Below are 20,020 nucleotides of genomic sequence, written 5' to 3' on the forward strand. Positions count from 1 at the left end.
CTTGGTTTCATAACATAGTATGAAGAAATAGAATATAGGTGCTTATTATCCTGGGNGCCGTTTCTAGAGAGACTTATGCTCTGAGGTTTTACAAGGAAATGAAAAGACGAGGAAGGACAAGAACTCACAAATCCGGCGATAATGTGCTTTAATTATGTGGTTGTATCAAATTAATTTAACCTTAAAAATATCTTTCTGACCCCTACTTATGACAAAAGGGATGAATCAACCATAATGGGTCAAGCAGGGCCAGGTTTTCAATACCTCTAAGAAGGCAAGAGATAATTCTCGCTTTCTTAGGGAAGCTTTTTTGAAGTCATATCCCTGGCGGAGAAGTACCGGAGATCCCATCGGATTTTTTTCTGACTTTTACCTTGATACTCCCTTGTTTAAGGATAATGGGATGGTTGCCATAGTTGGTAATCTTGCATAACTTTTACAATATATTTCTCTATGCTAGACAATAACATCGTTATTATGCTACCTCATAGACATTTACAAGCAGATTTTTAACTACACGAACAAATTTGGTGGAAAAAAACCCTCGGGATTTTCTTTCAATTTGAAAATGGAAAAACTTCGGGTCAGGAATCGGAAGCTCTGGATGCTAGCTAGATGTTAGTGAAAGAAGAAAAGCTCGGGCTTTGACGATTTTTTAGCTCTGTTTATCGCTAGCTGATAGAGTAAAACTATTGATTGAGTATTATCTTTTGTCAACAAGAACATAGTAAGGATTTCATGGGTTAGTACATCTAAGTGAACTTGGACATTTCATTGATCCTCAAAATGGGCACCAAAAACAGCAAGTTGAAGCCAATGTATTACACCTGTCACGAAATTGCTCATACTTGGCATCCAAGTTGCACTTGGGTAGCACTAGAAATTGCGGAATCTTGCTTTTGGGAGGCCTTGAAAATTTACGGAGCTGTCTACGGGGTAAGACACTATGCATGTAACGTCACTGAGAGTGTGTTTTAATGGCTATAATTCGGATGTCATGGTTTGTAGAATTAGTTTTGATAGTGTATGACAGGTCGTTTCGAAACGAGCACTTGAATGAATCCCATAGGAGTATTTTCTATTACTTTCCGCTGTTTGATTGTTAGGAACAAGCATCAACAATTGGAGGGGGACCCCCTTGAGTGGAATCGTTTTCGCTTGACTCTAGATCTAAATCTTCTTGATTTGTGGAGGATCCGTTACTCTCCTCGGACGGGGAGGCACTTTGAATAGAGGAACAGCCCAGTTCGGAGTCTTCTGGGGCACAATTCTCAGGAACGATCGGCATTTTCCTCGAGTGACCTTGCTCTGGATCTCGACATCTGGGAATCAGAAATACCAAGGCCAAGGCCATGAGAACATGCCATGTACTATGCACATAAGGATAGTTGACTTGGGTTTCGATCAAACCGAACAGAATAAGAGCAATTGCGGCACATGTGAATGCCGGCAGAAATAAGGCCAGGCACAAGCGGTTGGGCCGGAACAATTTTCCTCGTTGTCCACTTTTCACAACCAGGGAGATAAGCAGGACCAAAATGCCCAAAGGGATCGGGATAGCAAACACGCTCACTCCGGTGCGGTTGTATTGAACTAGAACGGCGACTAACAGAACCCCGAAGATATTGAGGAAATTGACTAGTTTGTAGGGCAGCTTGGACAAGGAGATGATGGTGATCCAGAAGGATAACGTAGCGCAGTAAAAGTCGCAGAATTGTAGTACCTCTCTATTGATGTAGAGATCAAGGCACACTTTTTCAAGAGCATGAGGTAGCTTCATCGTCAAAGCCTCCTGATCACAAGTGTGGTAGAACAACGAGAATATCATGGTGGCCAAGTATATGAGAGATTCCGTGTAGAGCCCATAATAAAGGGCTAACACTATGGCCGGGAGGAAGGCAAAGTTACTCAATGTGAGAAGTAGGGTATGAAACACGTATTTCCAAGATGGGTCCGTTCTAGAACTATCATCACAGGTCCACCCCTTGTACCCATTTAAACATGTGCACGAGGAGAAGCGAAATTGACCTTTCGTGGCCTTTGTGCAGAGCCCATGTGAGCCACAAATGTCACGTAGTGGGCGATAGTCACACGGCTGAATATGGAGATCCACGGACACCATTGCTGAATTCAAGGACTTGGGGCAAGACACAATTTCACTCTGCTTCTTGTGGCTAGAGCAACGGACCTGAAATCCCAAATACCATTGACCGGGCTCCGGAAACGGTATCACTTTAAGTGCTGTCATGGTGCTTTGATTTCTGGTAGAAACCTCGATTTGAGAGCTGACATTACAAGCTGTCATGTTGGGGGCTCGGTCCTTCGAGAGACAGCCAAGAATGCTTTGGACCATATAATTGTTACGCTTCTTTCCGTCCATACGGAGATGAATGTTGACAAAACCACCAATGTCGATGAACTCCAAAGTCTCGAACCTGGTCATTACGGGTGATTTTTCGAGTACAGTCAACCATTTGGTATACCAGCTTCTTCCTTGAAGAAGATAGCTGACCGTGAACTCGTTGACATTGTCAATACGATTAAATTCGAAGCTAGATAGGCATGAATCACTTAGTGATTTGAGGTCGTCCTCCGACCAGGTGATATTTTCAAACTTGAAGTTGTTCAGCTTGTCCGTCTCATTGAGAATGCTCAAATGTGGCCTTGTGGCGAACAACTGAAATCCAGTAGTGGGTTCTTTTGGAAGAGATTCGTTGAACAATTCGGACCAAATCAAGCCACGTTCGCTCAGATACCATTCTCGTTGATGCCGGCCGTACAATCCCATTTCCCCACAACTTTTCAGGGACAGCGTGACGTCAAAGGTTACTTGGCCTTGAGACACAACCAACATGTAGTAGGTCTTTGATTTTTGGGGACGGGATTCATAGAAAGTGATATTCTGTTTTGAAGTGACATTTGAGTATCCGTTTGAGTTATTTGGACTGAAAAAAGGCAATCCACCCTCTCGTATTCCCACGAAATCGATGCACGCATCTTTCACTTGATTTGGTCGAGCTTGACGAACTTTGACAATGCAATTGGCCACTCCCAACTTGAAGGCGTCCACATCATCACTCACATGAAACTTGTAGTATGAGAAATGCCTCTTGGTTCTAAACGTGAGCACCTCATTGGGTGAAATGGTCTCCACAGCCTCGGCTCTCGACCAAAGAGCAATGGACCCTAAGCTGTACCGACACTTTTTCTTCAATCCGTACTTTTCGTCAAACGGAGCCAGATAAGCCACTGCGAACCAGGATCCGGGGAGGGGATTGTAAATGGCGTGTACGGCAGAGTTATCAGGTTGAAAATGGGAATCCGTCGTCAAATGAGCCAAGCTGCTCCGCTCGAGGTAAAAGCTTTCCGGGAACGACGAGTTATCTCCCGAGAACACCGGATAACTCCCATGCTGGACATGAATGTGGACCTCTCGAGATGGACAATCCGGACGGTCTTGAAAGCTGGCAAACTCCCAAGTAGCTCGGGTCACTTCTTTGGGAACAGTGTAGTGAAAGATGGCCAAGGAAGCATAACTCGTAAACTGGCTTAATAAACCTTCCTGACTAGCGTCTGGCAGGGAACCCATTCCTTGCAAAGGCTGGAACGAGTTGATGAGCACCAGTAATGCCAAGCCTACACCGATAGTTCGATGAGTACCCATGGTTGTACCGCCCAAATTGCCCATCCTCACGTCACTTCATCTTTTCTTAATAGCTAAATCAACGAGACGTCAAAGACAACATATTGTTTTGGGTCATATTTCATGGAGAGGCTCTCACGTTTCTCGCCATTCCTGCTTCTCTCTGGCATCCATGCAGATCCCCTCTCTTCTTTTATTGTTTGGAAACTGATCTACACAATGGAACACGGCTTATCGGGCTTCATTGTAAAGTCTCACTTCCAAACACTGGCTTGGACTGGCTTGGAGAGATGGCTTTGTTTATTGCTAGAGAGACGAGGGCAAGAGGTTTAGCTGATTTCCTTCATGCTCTGTTCCCGCATCCCATATAAGCGGGTGCGTGATACAGTGTGGGATTGACTAATGCAACTGTTTGGGTCGTCTACCCTGTTCTTGCTCGATGTGAGATTGGTACAGGTACAATACTCCAAGGGCATTGAGCTGGCATGATTCGAATGATGGTGGGAATGATCATGTCGCATGATGCACGAGTTGTATTGAAAATTGGTGCTTACTTTCAGGTGTCCACAATGCTGAAGGGAAAAATTCCCTCACGGGAACAAATGAGAACGTTGATTTGGAACACAATCCAATCATCAATCTTCCTCTCAGTGAATACTGGTGCATACATATCTGTTGTCTGCCTATTGAGGTATGTATTAATGAATTGCGCAATGAACAACAGTTTGCACATTTTTTTTGACCTTTATACTGGATCTAGAGAACAGTAATGATGTTTTCATTACTCCCAAACAATGTTTGAAGCTCTAGATTGCATTTAGAAATCCAAACAGGCCTTATGCCATCATATTTTTCCTGAGCAAGTCGAATGAAAGGTCGTTTTTTCCGCATTCAAATACTACCATTTGTGTTTCTAGGAGAATTATAGGCTCCTTCAACTATTACACATTGGGATGGCTTGGAGCTGTGATCAGCAGTTTCCTAGCCATTTTGGTCGAAAGACCTTCAAGGCGTTCTCTCCTGGCTGTTTATGTTTCTAATGTTGTAAGTGTGTGTAATGATGGTTCCCAACTAAAGCAAGTACAATTAATATTAACCTTCAGAGTATTTTCAGGCGACTGAGTCGTTGCTTCATTCCTATGTCCAAGATGGGACCCTGCCGTCCATTCCACATGGTGAGGTTTTAACATTTGCCGGGATTTCTGCAATTTGCATGTACCTTTTCAAATCAAAGTTGAAAAGGAATGAAATTGATCCATCAAAAGAAAAAGACAAGGTACAACATGGGAGGTAAAAACTTTATTAATCAATTACGAACTAACATTGAACCTTTTTGTGAACAATAGACCAACAGCAACGATCATGAAGATATTCTTCTAAAATTGATAAGGTGTGTCCGTAATTGGAACTAATCATGAAGCGATGCGTTCAAACAGATTTAAAAAAGTAACATTGACCCAGGTTGTTGGTTGGAAAGTCAGAGCAAACGTATTCTCGTGACGAGAGAGAACCTTTGATGAAATATATCGGTAAAATCGTTCTCGGCTTCTGGTCAAAGAGAGAACCAAGAAGAGGTCAATCAGTTTGTGGTCACACAGAAGAATCGTGCGTTGTTTATGGCTTGAAGGTAGGCCCAACTCTACTAGTCTGGTAGTGACGTTGATGTCTTAAAACACGTTTTGCATTCCAATTACAGGGCTCTATAGTTCCTTTTGCCATTGGGCAAGCTTTGCAAGCTGGACTCTTTGCATTGCCGATGATTCAAGGACGAAGTCGAAATGGCCTGTCGACAATCCTCTCTCATATTTCCAGACCAGATGTCCTGTTGTGGAGTTGCTTTTTGGGATCTTTTCCGGCCGTTTACAAGGTGCTTTGCCAAACTTGTGGCCTCAATTGAGTTATTCCGTCATAACAACGTTAAAAACGAGACGACTTTTACAAAAGAGAGGGTATCGCCCGATGAAGAGGCCAATTTTTCTCCTTCTGGGAAACGAGAAGCTAGACTGCTTATTCTTTTTATTGCTAGCTCAAAACAAAAGCGAAACTCTGAAGATCCCATAAATATCAACTCTCAACTGCAGAATTACCTTTAACAAGAACTTTGCCACCATTTGGATTTTACATTACCTACACTTATCCAGAATCTGCCAATCGAACCGTCGATAGGTTATGATAGTAAAATCTCGCACATAGTCTTTTTAATGTTGCCATGTCACGAAGTAATTGCAATTTTGTCCGCCAAACGAGAGAGTAAAACGCAAAATGGGAAACCTCTTGGCTAAATGAACACATTAGCGTGAAAATGGGATTAGAAAATGCTGCCATATCGTCCCGTCATTGGCAGTTTTTCAATGCGTTGAACAGTTAAAGCTTGGACATGCGGATCCACTGACAAGGTCTAATGGGTGTTAAAATGGCTTTTCAGTTGGCCAGTTGTTTCCTAAGGAATGCTTTAGGCGTGGACCATCGTTGGAATGCCATTCCTGCCGGATTCCTCGCAGGATTAACCATGGCCTTTTCACCCAGTCGATCGATGTGTTTGTACTCCGTGTGGAAAACCTTGGAGGTAAAACAATGAGAAAGTGGTTTGTTTGGCTTGGGTATCACATTTCTTTGCCATTTCTTGATCGAGCGGCGGGACCTTGAAAACTTTTGGCCCACCGTTCTTCCCACGTTCTTTATTCGTTTCTATTGTTTCTGATTTCGTACAGAATCCTGGTAATAATGGCGGACACCAAGACCCCAAGAAAAAGGATCAGTAGGAGTATTCTCCAAATTGGCAAGGAGCTATCACCATCATCCGAAGTGGGGCTGGAATCGTCCGTACCGTTTATGGACAAAGACTCTGAAATTAGAATCGTAGACATTACAATCATCTCTACATTGCAGCCACCAATGTTTTTGTGGAAAATCCAACGTACCCAGAGAAGTTGTGTTTAAGAGAGTGTGATTTAAGCACCAAGCCTCGCACCAGCACCAAGACACGATAATCTTTAGAAGAAAACTTCGCATTTTGAAGCTGTCGATTTTCACTGCAGACTTGCTCAAGAGCAATTCTTGCCGCAATGCAATGGGTTTCTATAAAGTGTTCCCCTCGAGATAGATATCTCTAGGGCCAGAGTGAGGAAAGCGTCAAGTAGTAGCCACGGTGGCAGCAGTCTTGGTTCTTGTTGGTGCCACTTCTCCTTGAAGCCAAATCTGGGCCTGAAAATGAAATATCTTATTCCGAGCCCAGAGACTTTGCACTTCCACACTCCAACAGCCACCGAAAGCGAGTGTTGCACATTCTCCAAATTAGGAGAAAAATATCTTCAACGTCACCTCCTTGGTACTAGACTACACCCCTATGGGCACCAGTTCCCATCATTTGATTTTTTTATTATGTGCTTCGTGGAGCAGACAGCTGTGTCCACACTGAAGAGACTATTCTAAGAAAGCTCCATTAGCGATACGTTCCAAGATCCACGTTCTGACAAGCCTTCTTCCTTCTTTCCAGATCGACACCAACTTTTGGTTCTGGTTGCTTTTCCACCACAGCTTTCATGCCATGGGCAGTAAAAAGACGAGTAAAAACCACTACTAATGAGATTCACTGAGGGCTGGCTAAGTCAATGAATAGAAAAGTCCGAGGTTGATGCGAACCCAATAGCTTCAAGGCCTCTTATAAAAAGTTACACGAAGCTACGCTAAAGATCACCAGCTTTGGTTGCTAGGAAGGAAGAAGGTCTTACAAGTCGCGTGTTGGTTGGCAATCCAATGGCACAATGTATGGCGGGGATTTATGGTCACCAAGCGATCCCTCCCATCATCTAGTGGAAAAACTGTTCCACAGCGGAGCCCCTCAATGTCTCAATAGGCTTGTGACAGCCCCTCCCCACTTTGAGCACAACGTTGATTTTTGAACCACATTTTGTGGAGCTCAACAAGAGATACTTTAGCCTTGATTCAATGAACGAACAACCAATGAATGTGGATTCCACAAAGCCTCTATCTTGGTATTCTCTTTGATTCGTCACAGAGGGAGACGCTTCCCAATAGCTATCGATTGCAAAAGCTTTGGAAAGGCTCCGGAGACAGGCGTAAGGCGAACGGAAATCTTCATACATGATTTAAGAAGCTTGGTTTCTACACCTCAGATTGAAGGTAGAATCATTAGAACAAAAAAAAATAATCCATTCTTTCGTGGGCTATTCTGTTGAAGACCAATGCATGCATGACTTCCCAAAAGGTTCGTGCCAAACTTTGTGTCGGATTTGGTGTCACTCCAAAACCTCCATCAAGTCTTTATGACGTCATAACCTTCAATAGGCCTTACCAAACCGACAACCCCGATGGAACAAAGAGTGGGGTTGGGTAAATCAGTCAACTTGACAAGCTATGATTGGATGATGTCTTCTTTCAGATTGTGTGCACTAAGGGCGTCCAAAATGGGACCTTACCACGAATTCCCTTGGGCGTCGAGATACTCTACGCAAGTTCGACCTCCGTGCTTCTTCACTTGGGCGTGGTATCACCCCAGTCCCTCAAACCTTCCTACTGGAAGTTCGTCAGTAGAATTACTGGGGACAGGTAAACACTGAACTTTTTAGCTCCCTCCTCTACGGCCCGGTCCCTCTGACCTTTCAACATCTCTCTGCCCATCAGGTTTTTGGAAGTGAACCGGCCATTATTAGATCATACCTACAATGTGAGCGCCAGTGCTCTCCTGCCGAATTTCGAGCCCAGATTTCCACGTCCCGATCTGATCAGTGCTGAGTGCCAAGCGATTGGGCAAGAATTCAAAGGCAAATACAATACATTTTCACTCTGAGGTTCAAGCAAAGACGAGCAGGCATTTTGTTTATTAAGGACACATCACTACACTTGGTCCAAGTTTCCCAATAACTAGCAGCGATGGCATAATCAATTAATTTTCCGCACTGGCTCCCTTTTATCCGAGTTGACGATCTCCTTTGTAGCTCAGGCCCTTGGGAGCTCTCGGGATTCCATGAACGAGATAATTCCAGATGTCAGATAATTTCGAAGGACGATTTTGGCCGAAGGGTAGGGTGTTAACATCGGTGATTGTGCCGCCGTACACTGGATTTCCATCCTTGTCGATACTAGTCATGATTGGCTTCAACATGATGCAAGCAAAGGTCACGAGTGCCGCAAATCAAAGGAGATCCAAGCACCAAAATGGCCACAATTCGGATGCTTTCTTGTGGGTGAAGTGATTGCTTTCAGCTGACGAGATCAAGGAGAGGTTGCGCCAATCATTCTGAGAATAACTGAAGTTGCGCCAAAAGCTAAGCTGGAAGCATACAGAAAGCAGAAGCGAGGCGAGTAATATGGTTTCCTCCAAGGATCCAGGGCATGCACGGTGTTATGACATGGTAGTTACAGGGATTGGGCGTCTTGTTTAATTTTGTGTTAATGTTGGCTTAATGATATTTTGTCATGCATCACGTATCCCCTCAGGCACGATTAGACGCCCATACAATCAGGCCCGCGAGGGAATTGGGCCAGTCTTGATGAAGTTGTTAAACGGAGGCTCCTAAGTTCTTGGATAAGCTTGCAATTGCTAAGATTTGCATGAAAGTTTTATTTCATCAATCGGCGATGACCTATGACTATGTGACCATGTTAATAACTATGGCTGTTAGGTTTAACTTTGTCATTACGATGTGTGGCGGACAACCGGGATTTGTCATTCGAACAAGTTTGCTCATGGAAGCAAAATTTGGTCTACAACTCCACTGAGGAACAAAGACAATTTGTTCAATGTATATAGGCCTAGGAAAACAAACCTTGTGGTACCTGATTAAACCAGGATCCGGTGACGAAAGCCACACCACACTGCCTTTCAACGTGGTCTCGACCTAGAACACACAACCGTCCCAATAAACATTGTTTTACGTCATGGAACTTCTCTTCTTCTCCTTCCTATGCGATCCTTGGTGGTCTTTAGTGTACGTTTCTTCGTTCCTTCGAACCACATTGGGCCTTTATGTTCCACACCTTAGGAATCATGCTCTCTAGTGCCAAACAACAGGGTTTAGCTGTTTTTACTGCCGTCTGTTGGCAAGTGAATCAGGTGTGCCCCTCGGGTTTGACAGTTCCAAATTAAATTCAATATTTTTTGATCGGTTACATAAACCAATGATGCTTGCTATGACATATCGGTAATGATCCCTAACTCTTGGAAGCAGCACCAAACTACCGATAAGCGAGAAAATGTGCTTCTTGGTACATTCTTGACACCGTCATTCCCTCCCCCGCTCAGATTTCCGCGCGGGGCCCGCTTGTTCCCATGATGATCGCCTTCCAGGGAAAACAAGGTTTGATTACTCTTTGTTCTACCGTCGTAGGGAATGGATCGCCCAATCCCATAGTCCACTAAGGTGCAAGTGCAATTTGCAATTTCAAATTCGCTAACTAAGAAACCTAGAGGGATTTTTAAATTGGGCTGTGAAATTTAACACACGTCAAAGTTGCACTTTATGCACTCACATTTGCTTTGTATTTCTCAAATGTTTAAAGATCATGGCAAAAGGTGTGAGATAATAAGGTTCCACAGGGCTTTTTGATGGTTTTTTGTTTGATGTTCGAGTTAATACAAGTGAAATCATGATGGACGCATTGACAACAAACTTTACTGAGGAGGAGCTAAAGGTAAGAGACTTTCTTTTCACTGCTAATAATTAGATGAGTTATCAAGCGTTATGGAAACCTTGCCTATACAAAGCTAGAAGATTGTATCGTTCCACAAAGCTGTTTATAAAAGACTGAATCTAGATATCTACTATCAGTTGTTCAGGAACAAAGTAAATATCATGCAATGAAAAACAAATCCCTTATGAAGTGAAAAACAAAGATGAGCGATTTACAAGGCTTTTTGTTAAAGAAGCCTCTGTTGTCAACAAAGTTCGTCCCAACAGTAGACAAAATATTCATGAAAAGACACCATTCCAAATGGAATGATTTTATAAGAGCGATCATTTGATTTTCAGTCATTTAACACTTTTTAAGCCCAAGCGATTATTCAATGCCAATTTGTCAATTGATGTAGTTATTCAGGGTTTTTCAGCAATGGTTGTAAAAATGATTTGTAAGATATTCTTTTTAGGTTAATTATGGATTAGTCATAACGATAGGAAACTTTTGATGACTTAAAGCCTTTTTCAAGGTCCCAATTCAAAGGAATTTGGTTTCAAGTAAGTTAGATCCAAAAGGCTTCGATTCAGTCAATTTATTTCAGTCTAATTCGGGGTCCCATATCCAATTAGGTTGGGGTACACAGTCATTTTGGTTGAGGTTCAGGTTCTGCAATGTAGCACGTGATTGGTTTCTTTTTTTTTTTGGTTCGAACCAAGGAAGAATAGCAGGTTTCATGGTTTTGTTCAATGTTGGAAAACATGTCATTGGAACACGATTCCCTCTTTACAGGAAATATTTGAGAAGATGGATTGGGACAAAAATGGTTACATTACTCCCATTGAGTTCAAATCTTATCTAGCCTCGCTCAAGAAAGGTGAAGAAATGTCGGCGGAAGAAGTGTACGACGCCTTTGATCAGATCGATACGGATGGAAGCAAGCAGATCCAATGGGATGAATTTTTGGTAAGTAAAATGAAAGGAGATGACCTCCCTGTGCATGTGCAAAGAAAATACGGTCAGATCACCTGAAGAGAGAAATGGAGGAAAAAAGGCTTGGAAATGCAGAAAGTGTACTCACAAAAATAATAGCCTTTCGAGAAGCGCAAGGTTTGATTGCTAATGCCTTCAAGGGAACTTCGTTGTCATGTCATCGATTGTTCCAGCCTGAACACACGGCAGAATTGTTATGAAGTGTCCCTCTGAACAGGATCGGATGAAATAGAAAATTGATATTGTTACAGGAGGCCATGACGTCCATGGGACGAAGAAAGTCCGTGATGTCTGAAGGGGAAATCACCAAAATATTCCGAACAGCAGACGTAGATTGCGATGGCTACATCTCATTCAAGGAGGCCCGGAGAGCTTACAAGAAAGTGTGCAAACTGCTGAAGAAAGACAATGAGGAGGTAAGATTTTCCAACTGATAAAATGGATTTTTAGTAGGCCCTTGGCTTTTCCATCTTGCCTGAACAAAAGTTTCGAGTTGTAATTAAACCAAGCCACTCACTTCCAGGAAGCCATTCACAAATGGTTGGAAACCGTGGATTTCGACCACGATGGAAGAATTAGCCTGGAAGAGTTCATGTTAAGCATTGCTGGAAATACCTTGGTGGATGAGGTATAATCGAGCAATGAGATATTTATGTGGTGCAATATTTCACTATTTTTTCTTCAATGTTATCTACAACAAAGAATAAATGCTTCATGTGAATAAGCGAAATCGACCAATTATTTTTTCATGTCATTCTGAAAGCCAAATCTAGTTCAAAACGTTTAGAGATTAGAGCACTTTGATCTGGCCTTCTTTGCCGCCGTTGTTCAAGGACGAAAATAGAAGAATGGCACAAACATGTCCACCTCTTTGTACTCTTGCAAAAACAAGCAACCTTGTTCAATGGAACCGATTCCCAATGCAATCGGACCGCAATTCAACATGGAAGGATTCATGATTAAGGGCAAAGTTGAACACTTGACGACGACTCGAAATCTAAAACTACACAAACAAACCTACAATAGTATTTACAAATCTTTAGATACATTCGTAGTGAGGGATCAAAAAGATGATTTATCCGCGTAAATCAAAGCTTAACCTTTTTTCGGCTCTTTTAGGAAAAGACATTGTTGATTGAAAATAACCTTCGGTTTATTGATAAAGGATTTTCACACTAGGACAAAATAAAAAAAGAAAACCATTTTGGAGTGACATTTATTTTTTGCTTCCTTAGGTTTCCGTCCTGAAAATGATTGAAGAAAGAATCAAGTGCAAACCTTTACTAGTGCTCTTGTGCCCATATTTTTTTCCCGTTCCTTTCCTTTGGCTATGCATTCACTTTTCGACTAATGAATTTGTTGGCTGGCATTGATGTAGTATTGATTGCGATAATGTCTTTTTCTTCTGAATTATACTGTCAGCTATCGGCTAACGGAATTCGTAGATTATCTTGCAAATATAACAATCGTCTTAGCAACAATTGTCGGAACGCTGACTCGATTCCGAGTTTTCACGCCCGTTTAGACCGATGGCAGACACATCGAAGGTAGGGCAGTAAGAACCATTAGCTGACTAGAATCCTGAAATATATCACTTCCGTATCCGGCTTGACATACGTCGCTTACGTCTAACCTCAAACCCGTATTTCGAGTAAGTTATTTATTAAATCTCTACCTATAACCAATATCTCCACACACTTTAGCCAGGCAACAACAACAATCAAAGATCTTCATAAAGCATCTTTAATTACAACTTAGTTTGTTGTAGATCCCTATTCCAGGACGCTTCAATATTGCACTGATATTGCGTTTTGGTGAATTTTAAGAAATGGTTAAGATATATCTTTCCACATACTTTTAAGATGACGGACTTCTTGAGATATGAACTGAGAACGGCAGCAAAAACTTTTTATCTCTTAAACCATTCACTTTATTCCAAATACACAATTTATATGACCACTAGATCTTGTCAAAACAATGAACTTGGCCAGGTTTGAGCCCAATACTATGCTTAGGGAACTCAGGAGATATGTCCAAAGTTACATATTAGACACTTCAAAACATTCGAATTTTCGGCCTGCTCTTGGTCAGCTATATAAGCTTCTGACAATGTAGCTTTGAATCGAAACACTTTATAAGTAATTGATATAAACATGACCTGCCTTCAATTGAGGTGATCTACATTCCTTATTTTATTACTTTAAGTCGAAAAGGGGCTTAGAGTGGCTATGACCAACAGCAGGCCGATTTGGCAGGAATCTCGTTCACAGTGTATATTTCTAACTTTGAGTACCCTGTTGCCGGTAGCCGATTAAACTGTGGGCCGGAAAAGGAATATACTGATTTTGTTGCCTTATTCTTTTACCACCATTTTTAAAGATTCTATTTGACAATTAGTTCTCATATTGTCGCCTTATATTTGCCAATTTTAGGATCTTCAAAGACCTTATTTCAATGTTCACGATTCTATTTCAATCAAACGAAGACAAATACAGAAAACTTGTGTGACTAGCTATTTACTCAATGGCCACTCCTTCCTTTGCATAGAGCATAGAAAAATGGGGTTTAATTAATGTTATGTTGGTCAAACCACCGTCAAAGGTTTTGCCTTTCTTTGCCAAAGAGTTTGAAGGGAATAGGGACCTTTAAGCTGAAGTCAAACTCAACCTTCTGAGAAAAATGGTCACGAAACCTCCATTTTGATTCGTCCTTGGGCGGTCACTTGTTACATATCATTTCCTAAAACAACAGCTTAATCAAATCGACGGAGATTCTTGGGACGGCCGTCTTCCATCTTGACTGGAATCTTGGGTTGATACTTATTGTCAACCATTATTAATCAGACTGGAATCTTGTATTTTATATAAATAATTGAGCAAGCTGAACCGTTATGTCATTATGATGCAAAAGGATTCGCGGGTGAAGTCGAGTATCTTGAAATGCTAAATTTGTTTAATACACCTTTCCACATGAATACAAGCAGATGAGCACTTACAGGCAGAAATCAATATCAGAAAATTTGAATTAAATGGTGAGAACGATAAAATACCTGACTAGAATGAGATATCACACTAATTATGACTAGAATTGTTTATTGTGTGAACTACTCAAACATCGAATTGATGATAACAGAAGGGGTTTAATAATGGACTAATAATTTGGAACCAAGCTAAGAAAAAAAAATTTTAAAAGCACTCACTGATCAAGAATGTTTCAGGCATAAGTGTTCCATATACAAGCAGAACGCATAAAAATGAATGATAACGTGTACGAGATTTGACATTTAATTCCAAAAAAGGCCCATTTTCTAATTTGCGTGTCTTCATCAAATCTGATCCTTCACGAGCTAAGAAAAGTGATCGCAAAAATTGGTGATCCCAAAGAAGTGATATTGTTAAGTCTTAAGCACACCTTCAACATAAGAGGGAAGTCAAAGAAAATATGTCTTTCTTTTAATGTTTGAAGAGAGTGAAGATATTCTGTCCAGATAAGAATTGTGCCACTTGGGGATTCTTCTTTGCACTTTCTCTATATGGCCAATATCCCCTGTTAGGAGCTTAGTCTACATAAAAAAGTGAAGAGGAGAATCACAGCCAGTACATAAACAGTTGGGTAGAGACAAGCGATGAAAATCTTGATTACTGCAGAAGATTGGGTGGGTCAGATTGAACAGATCCTGTTTCAGCTCCCGCGGTTGATGACATTTGGACCGGAGCCAGAAAAACGTGCGTGACTGCCAATATTCCGAAGTGATGTCAGGCCAAGGACAGTAGGGTGTTTGTACGTCCTTGACCGAGAAGGACAATTTGAGTCCGGACATCACCTCCGGAAAGGTCAGGTTCCCAACACTGAGACACTAACCTGGCCAGCCCGATTTTTGGCTGTAAAAATACCTCCATGCATTTTTGGCATATTGGGGGATTGGGCGGAAGGCAGTAGAGGAAAATTGGGTTGATGTAGGTCCGGAAGAGTTGAAGAACTATTAGAGAGGGAAGATTCTTGATGAGAAGTCTATTGGAAATGTTTTCGATCCTGGCCCTAGCTTTGACTATTGATAATTTGAGATGGTTGGTGGAGGAAAGTTGGGTTGATGGTGCTTGTGGCAATTTCATAGAGGAGAGTAACTTCCGAGGTGGTAGAGCGGCTGCTCTGGAAATCAAATTGGAATTTTGGAAGGAGATCCCTATCCTCGGCCAATCCGGAAAAGCGGACGGCCAAAAGGGTGGGTGAACATCATCTTTAAGAAGAGTTGGCCACTGCAATGGCCTCTGAATAAAATTTGCCCGAGTCCACAGATTGTAAGAGACTCCCATGGATGCGATTCATCCATCCATCCAGAACTCTTGAACGTTGAGTGTATTGGCAGAACAGCTTCAATCCATAGATTCCATTGTGGATTATTCTTTGGAGTTTTGATCATGATGGCCCAAAACCACTAAACAGTAACGACTACCTGGCTTATGCGACATTGTTCACTGAAATTTTGGAGGAAGGAATACTAAATGTGTTGAATAGTCTTAGTAGCGCTGGAAAAGTGACCGCCCAGGAGATTTGTTTACCTTTCCTTTTTAAGATGACGTCATCAGTCAGCTGTAGCTTAAAGGTGCCTATAGCAAGGGCTTCATATGAGTGACGGCGAAAAAGTGCAGACTGTGTCGAAACAACTCATCTGCGATCCAAGGTTGAGTGAAATATTATGTAAGCTGATTTACTTGCAGAAATAAAGAGGAATGAAAAAGGGGGCAAGCTGAATGTCAGCTACACAACTTCCGCTTCCGCCATCCAAAAACGAACCTAATACAGTCCACGTTCATTTATTAGTTATCTTATTTAAGTGCGTCTTCTCTAATTACTTTCATTTGGTAAGTTAATACAGACTGTGCCATCTTTATGAAATCCAAATTTGAATGAAACTCTTTGAAAGAGGTAGGGAGACATTTGTCATTCAGTTTTATTTTGTGTCAAAACGAGGTTTTAAAGGCAAAAATATTACTTAAACCAATCAAAATTACATTTTGGCTTATGGAAATTGATTTTCTTTTCACTAGTAACTGAAAATTTTCTTTTTTTCCGTCACTTGTGAACCCAAAGTCATGAAATAAGTATTCAAAGTTGTGTTTGGTTTCTCCTGCTTTGACGAGGGCCTATGAGAATCAGTTTCTTTCTGTTTTGATGAGTGTCAAAATTATGCATATGAGGATCATTTTTAAAGAAAAAAACATCGGCAATGCTTGAGGGTCCTATCCAGTGTTCCGTGACAAGTTTGATCCGCTTGAAAATCTGTTTTCGCTTTAGCTTAAGGTTTTAATACCTAAGCTCAATCCTGCAAAGTCAACATTGCTCTTTTCAATGAATTCAGGCAAAAACCAGAACCCTGCAGAGGACTGTTAGCTTCCCAATGTTTGAATCGTAAGATAAGTCGAAAAAATCCCCTTGACGCTAGTTATCAAGTGAATGTCTTAAGCATATTATACAAACCATTTGTCCAACCCTTGAATAAAACAGTAGAAGTGCCCGCTCTGCTGCAAATTGTGGCGAGTCAAAAGATTGATCTAACCGTTCTTGCCTAAAGTTGTGCCAGGGTTATGGATCAAATCCTTAACTCCTTAAGTGAGGAGGCTAAAGCTTGCCTAGAGCTTGTTCTCCATGGAAAGGATTGCGGAACTATAAACAAACGGTTTATTATAGAGGCTCTCCAGGCTTGGGTAATTGGTACTAAGCACCTTGTCTCGCCAAGAGACGATGACGTACTGTCAACGTCAGACATCATGACAAGTTCATCTCAGAACGCAAAACAATCGGAAGCAGCGGACAGTAGTGAAACTATTTCACTTGCGTTGATTCCCCAATCAATCTGACCTAGTCCAAATTTGTAATATTCACCGGAAGCGACCTTGTCCCAATAGGAAAAGTGGGTGTCTGCTGAACCATTCTAAATGGTGTCCTGTGATAATTAAGTATGGACTGAAAAAACATAACAAAAGGGGATGTAGCAAAGAAACTGTGACCTTTTCCATCCCTACATGTGCATTACGTAAATCCATGAAATTCGGGAGTTGTTATAACCCAAGTGTAAGACTGTCCATATAAAAGGAACGCTACGAAGACGCCCAACCCCTGTGAACCATAGCACCCAAGCACAAGCTTCAAATAATGTCCTTTTTCCCCGTTCCTCCGCCGACGATTAGCTATCCCGCATACAACCCAATTGGGGCCCAACTGAGCGGACCATCACGGGCTGACTACGCCAGTGTGACGAGAGCCTCCCTTTCTCCCCTCCTTCACACCCAACCGCTACATTTCATCCTCCCAATGTCCATGCTCTTGTGCCACCACAGGGTTTTCAAAACCAATTTGTCTTAAAGCAGGATTTTTTAAGGCTGGAAGGAATGATGGAAAACCTATTATCTCTAATACAGCAAAAAAATCGAGTCCTTAAGAGGAATCTACTTAAACGTTCATTGTCTCATCTCCAAAAAAGATACATGTAAAGTAAAATTTCTCGAAGAATTGTCTATGGCGCAACAAATGTCATTTATATCAATTACCGAGACCTGGCTTAGACCTGGGGTCCTTGACGAGGATATAATGATCAATGGTTTTACACTGTATCGTTGTGACAGGAATAGGCCAAAAAACGCCGTCTTTCCGCACGGTGGAGTGTGTCTTTACGAAAGAAATGAATATGTTACATCCACTACAAAAATGTCCAATGGAGAAGTCGAGATTTTATTGTTCATATAAAATCCATTGATTTAACCCTAATTACAATCTACAGGCCACCTTCTTGCTCTCCTGTCTTATTTTCCGAAGGCTTAATGTTCATCCACAATGAACTGGCCAAGACAACTTGCTCTCGACATATCATACTTGGAGACTTTAATTTCCCGAAAACGGTAGTTGAGTGGCATCCTAGCCCCCTTGGTTACATACCGTTCCCCAAATCCATTCAACTTGCTACCAAAAACTTGAAGATTTCATGTTCGAGGGTAACCTGTCCCAGCACGTGGGCACCGCAACACGAGTCGACAGTGTACTAGATCTAGTACTTGCCAGTGATCCGGACATGATTTCTACTATCCAAGTAACCCCAACTGACCTCTCCGATCATAGCATTCTGGAAATATATACCACAATTCATGAGGAAAAAATCCCAAATCCCCCAAAAGTCTCAAAAACTGGACTTGCCAAGTATTGCTTTCATGAAGAATGCTGGCCCTTGATAATCTCAACTATAGAATCTTTTGACCTTGTTACCAAAATGGAACAGGAGCCTAACATTGACGATGCTATGACACTGCTCATAAGCTCACTTGAAGGGGCATGTGACCAAGTAGGAGTACCTCTTTTGGCGAATAAAGAAAATGAAGCAACTATTCCGAAACGGAGACAAAAGCTCTTCAAGAAACGGGTGTCATTTGTAAAGAGGCTGAAGTCCCTGGATGATGAATCATTCCTATCCCAAAATGTTAAAAATAAGATCAAAAACATCGACATTCTTTTGAAAAATTCGCTGGACAAGGATCAGTTGTGGAAAGAGAGGAAAGTTGTCCAAGATGTTAAACTCGACCCAAAAGCGTTTTACTCATACGCCAACTCCAAACGGAAAGCCAATCCCCTTGTAGGGCCCCTTAGACAATCGACAAATGAAGAAGTATCTAATCCAGTCAGTTTAGCCAATATCCTTTGTAATCAATGTGCCTCTGTATTTTCAATCCCAGTTGATCATGTAGCAATGGACCCCCCCTTAGGAAACAGCAATTCCTCGTTAGGAAACATTTTCATCGATGAGCACGATGTTCGTAAAGCCATTGAAGACTTGAAGTTTTCGAGTGCTCCAGGGCCTGATGGCGTGACAACCCAGTTCCTTAAACGCACCGCGCAGGTCGTTGCTCCAATACTAACGCACTTTATGAATAGGTCTCTATCAGAAGGTCGGGTGCCCATCCCAATTAAACCTGCCCATATTGTGCCAATTTATAAAGGAGGAGATAGGGGTATACCTGGCCAATTATAGACCAATATCCTAACGTCAAATATTGCCAATCTCATGGAAAAGGTGGTTAAGGAAAAACTTCTACGATACCTTGACAAAAAAGGTAGTATTCCTGACCAACAACATGGGTTTCGTACTCATTTTAGCACAGTGACTCAACTATTCAACATTTTGACGACGTAATTGAGGGACTACAGCAATAATGAATGTGTAGATGTTATTTACTGGACTTTGCTAAAGCTTTTGACAAAGTAGACCATATTCTACTTTTAAATTATTTAAGTAAAATAGGTATCAATGGAATACGTATTATGGGTTCCGAGCACATTTTAGCACGGTTACCCAACTGATTGAACATATAGAGCAGGTTATTGAGGGGCTGGAGAGCCATGAATCAGTCGATGTAGTTTATCTCGACTTTGCCAAGGCCTTTGACAAGGTAGATCATGGCCTTTTAGTTAACAGGCTCCATGAGATTGGGATCCAAGGCAAGGTTCTCAATTGGTTAAGAAGTTTCATTTGTGGTAGGAAACAATTAGTTGAGGTTGAGGGATCTCTTAGTGACATACATGATGTCAAGTCGGGTGTCCCTCAGGGCTCCATTTTGGCTCTCTCCTTTTCATTATCTTCATTGCTCCGCTTCAGAAGCTTGGTAGTTGTAATGTCAGTATCTCTTCTTATGCTGATGACACAAAATTGGTAGTTGGTAGGAATGGTCAGAACTCGGTTGTCTGTTAGAGGTCCTAGATCAA

At 41.7% G+C, this 20,020-nt stretch overlaps 3 protein-coding genes and 1 long non-coding RNA gene across 5 annotated transcripts; 2 read left to right on the forward strand and 2 right to left on the reverse strand.

Moving 5' to 3' along the window:
- The first annotated feature begins 727 nt into the window (after positions 1–727).
- Positions 728–8,808, forward strand: LOC131880100 (transmembrane protein 135-like). 2 transcript variants are annotated; one of them, XM_059226609.1, is made up of 10 exons: positions 733–936; positions 4,204–4,334; positions 4,561–4,687; positions 4,758–4,919; positions 4,990–5,033; positions 5,105–5,270; positions 5,340–5,510; positions 6,069–6,209; positions 8,046–8,212; positions 8,288–8,808. In XM_059226609.1, the coding sequence occupies exons 1-10, from the start codon at positions 787–789 to the stop codon at positions 8,451–8,453; spliced, it is 1,425 nt and encodes a 474-aa protein (XP_059082592.1). In that variant the 5' UTR covers positions 733–786; the 3' UTR covers positions 8,454–8,808. The 2 variants fall into 2 exon arrangements, with proteins under 2 accessions (XP_059082593.1, XP_059082592.1); XM_059226610.1 differs by lacking the exons at positions 8,046–8,212; positions 8,288–8,808 and adding an exon at positions 7,140–8,038 and having other exon boundaries at positions 728–936.
- Positions 969–3,969, reverse strand: LOC131880099 (uncharacterized). Its single transcript, XM_059226608.1, has one exon. It carries the CDS (start codon positions 3,686–3,688, stop codon positions 1,103–1,105), a length of 2,586 nt encoding a protein of 861 aa, XP_059082591.1. The 5' UTR covers positions 3,689–3,969; the 3' UTR covers positions 969–1,102.
- On the reverse strand, positions 4,923–9,447 carry LOC131880103 (uncharacterized). The gene is made up of 4 exons (XR_009373235.1): positions 9,433–9,447; positions 8,324–8,936; positions 6,565–6,847; positions 4,923–6,488 (listed from the first exon to the last, which is right to left on the reverse strand). It is a non-coding gene; the product is annotated as an uncharacterized LOC131880103 (long non-coding RNA).
- A 140-nt stretch (positions 9,448–9,587) lies between these two features.
- LOC131880101 (uncharacterized) lies at positions 9,588–12,002 on the forward strand. Its single transcript, XM_059226611.1, has 4 exons — positions 9,588–10,297; positions 11,072–11,245; positions 11,524–11,688; positions 11,796–12,002. The coding sequence occupies exons 1-4, from the start codon at positions 10,253–10,255 to the stop codon at positions 11,904–11,906; spliced, it is 495 nt and encodes a 164-aa protein (XP_059082594.1). The 5' UTR covers positions 9,588–10,252; the 3' UTR covers positions 11,907–12,002.
- The last annotated feature ends 8,018 nt before the right edge of the window (positions 12,003–20,020 follow it).

This window comes from Tigriopus californicus, chromosome 5 (assembly GCF_007210705.1).
Source record: "Tigriopus californicus strain San Diego chromosome 5, Tcal_SD_v2.1, whole genome shotgun sequence".
Lineage (NCBI taxonomy): Eukaryota > Metazoa > Arthropoda > Copepoda > Harpacticoida > Harpacticidae > Tigriopus > Tigriopus californicus.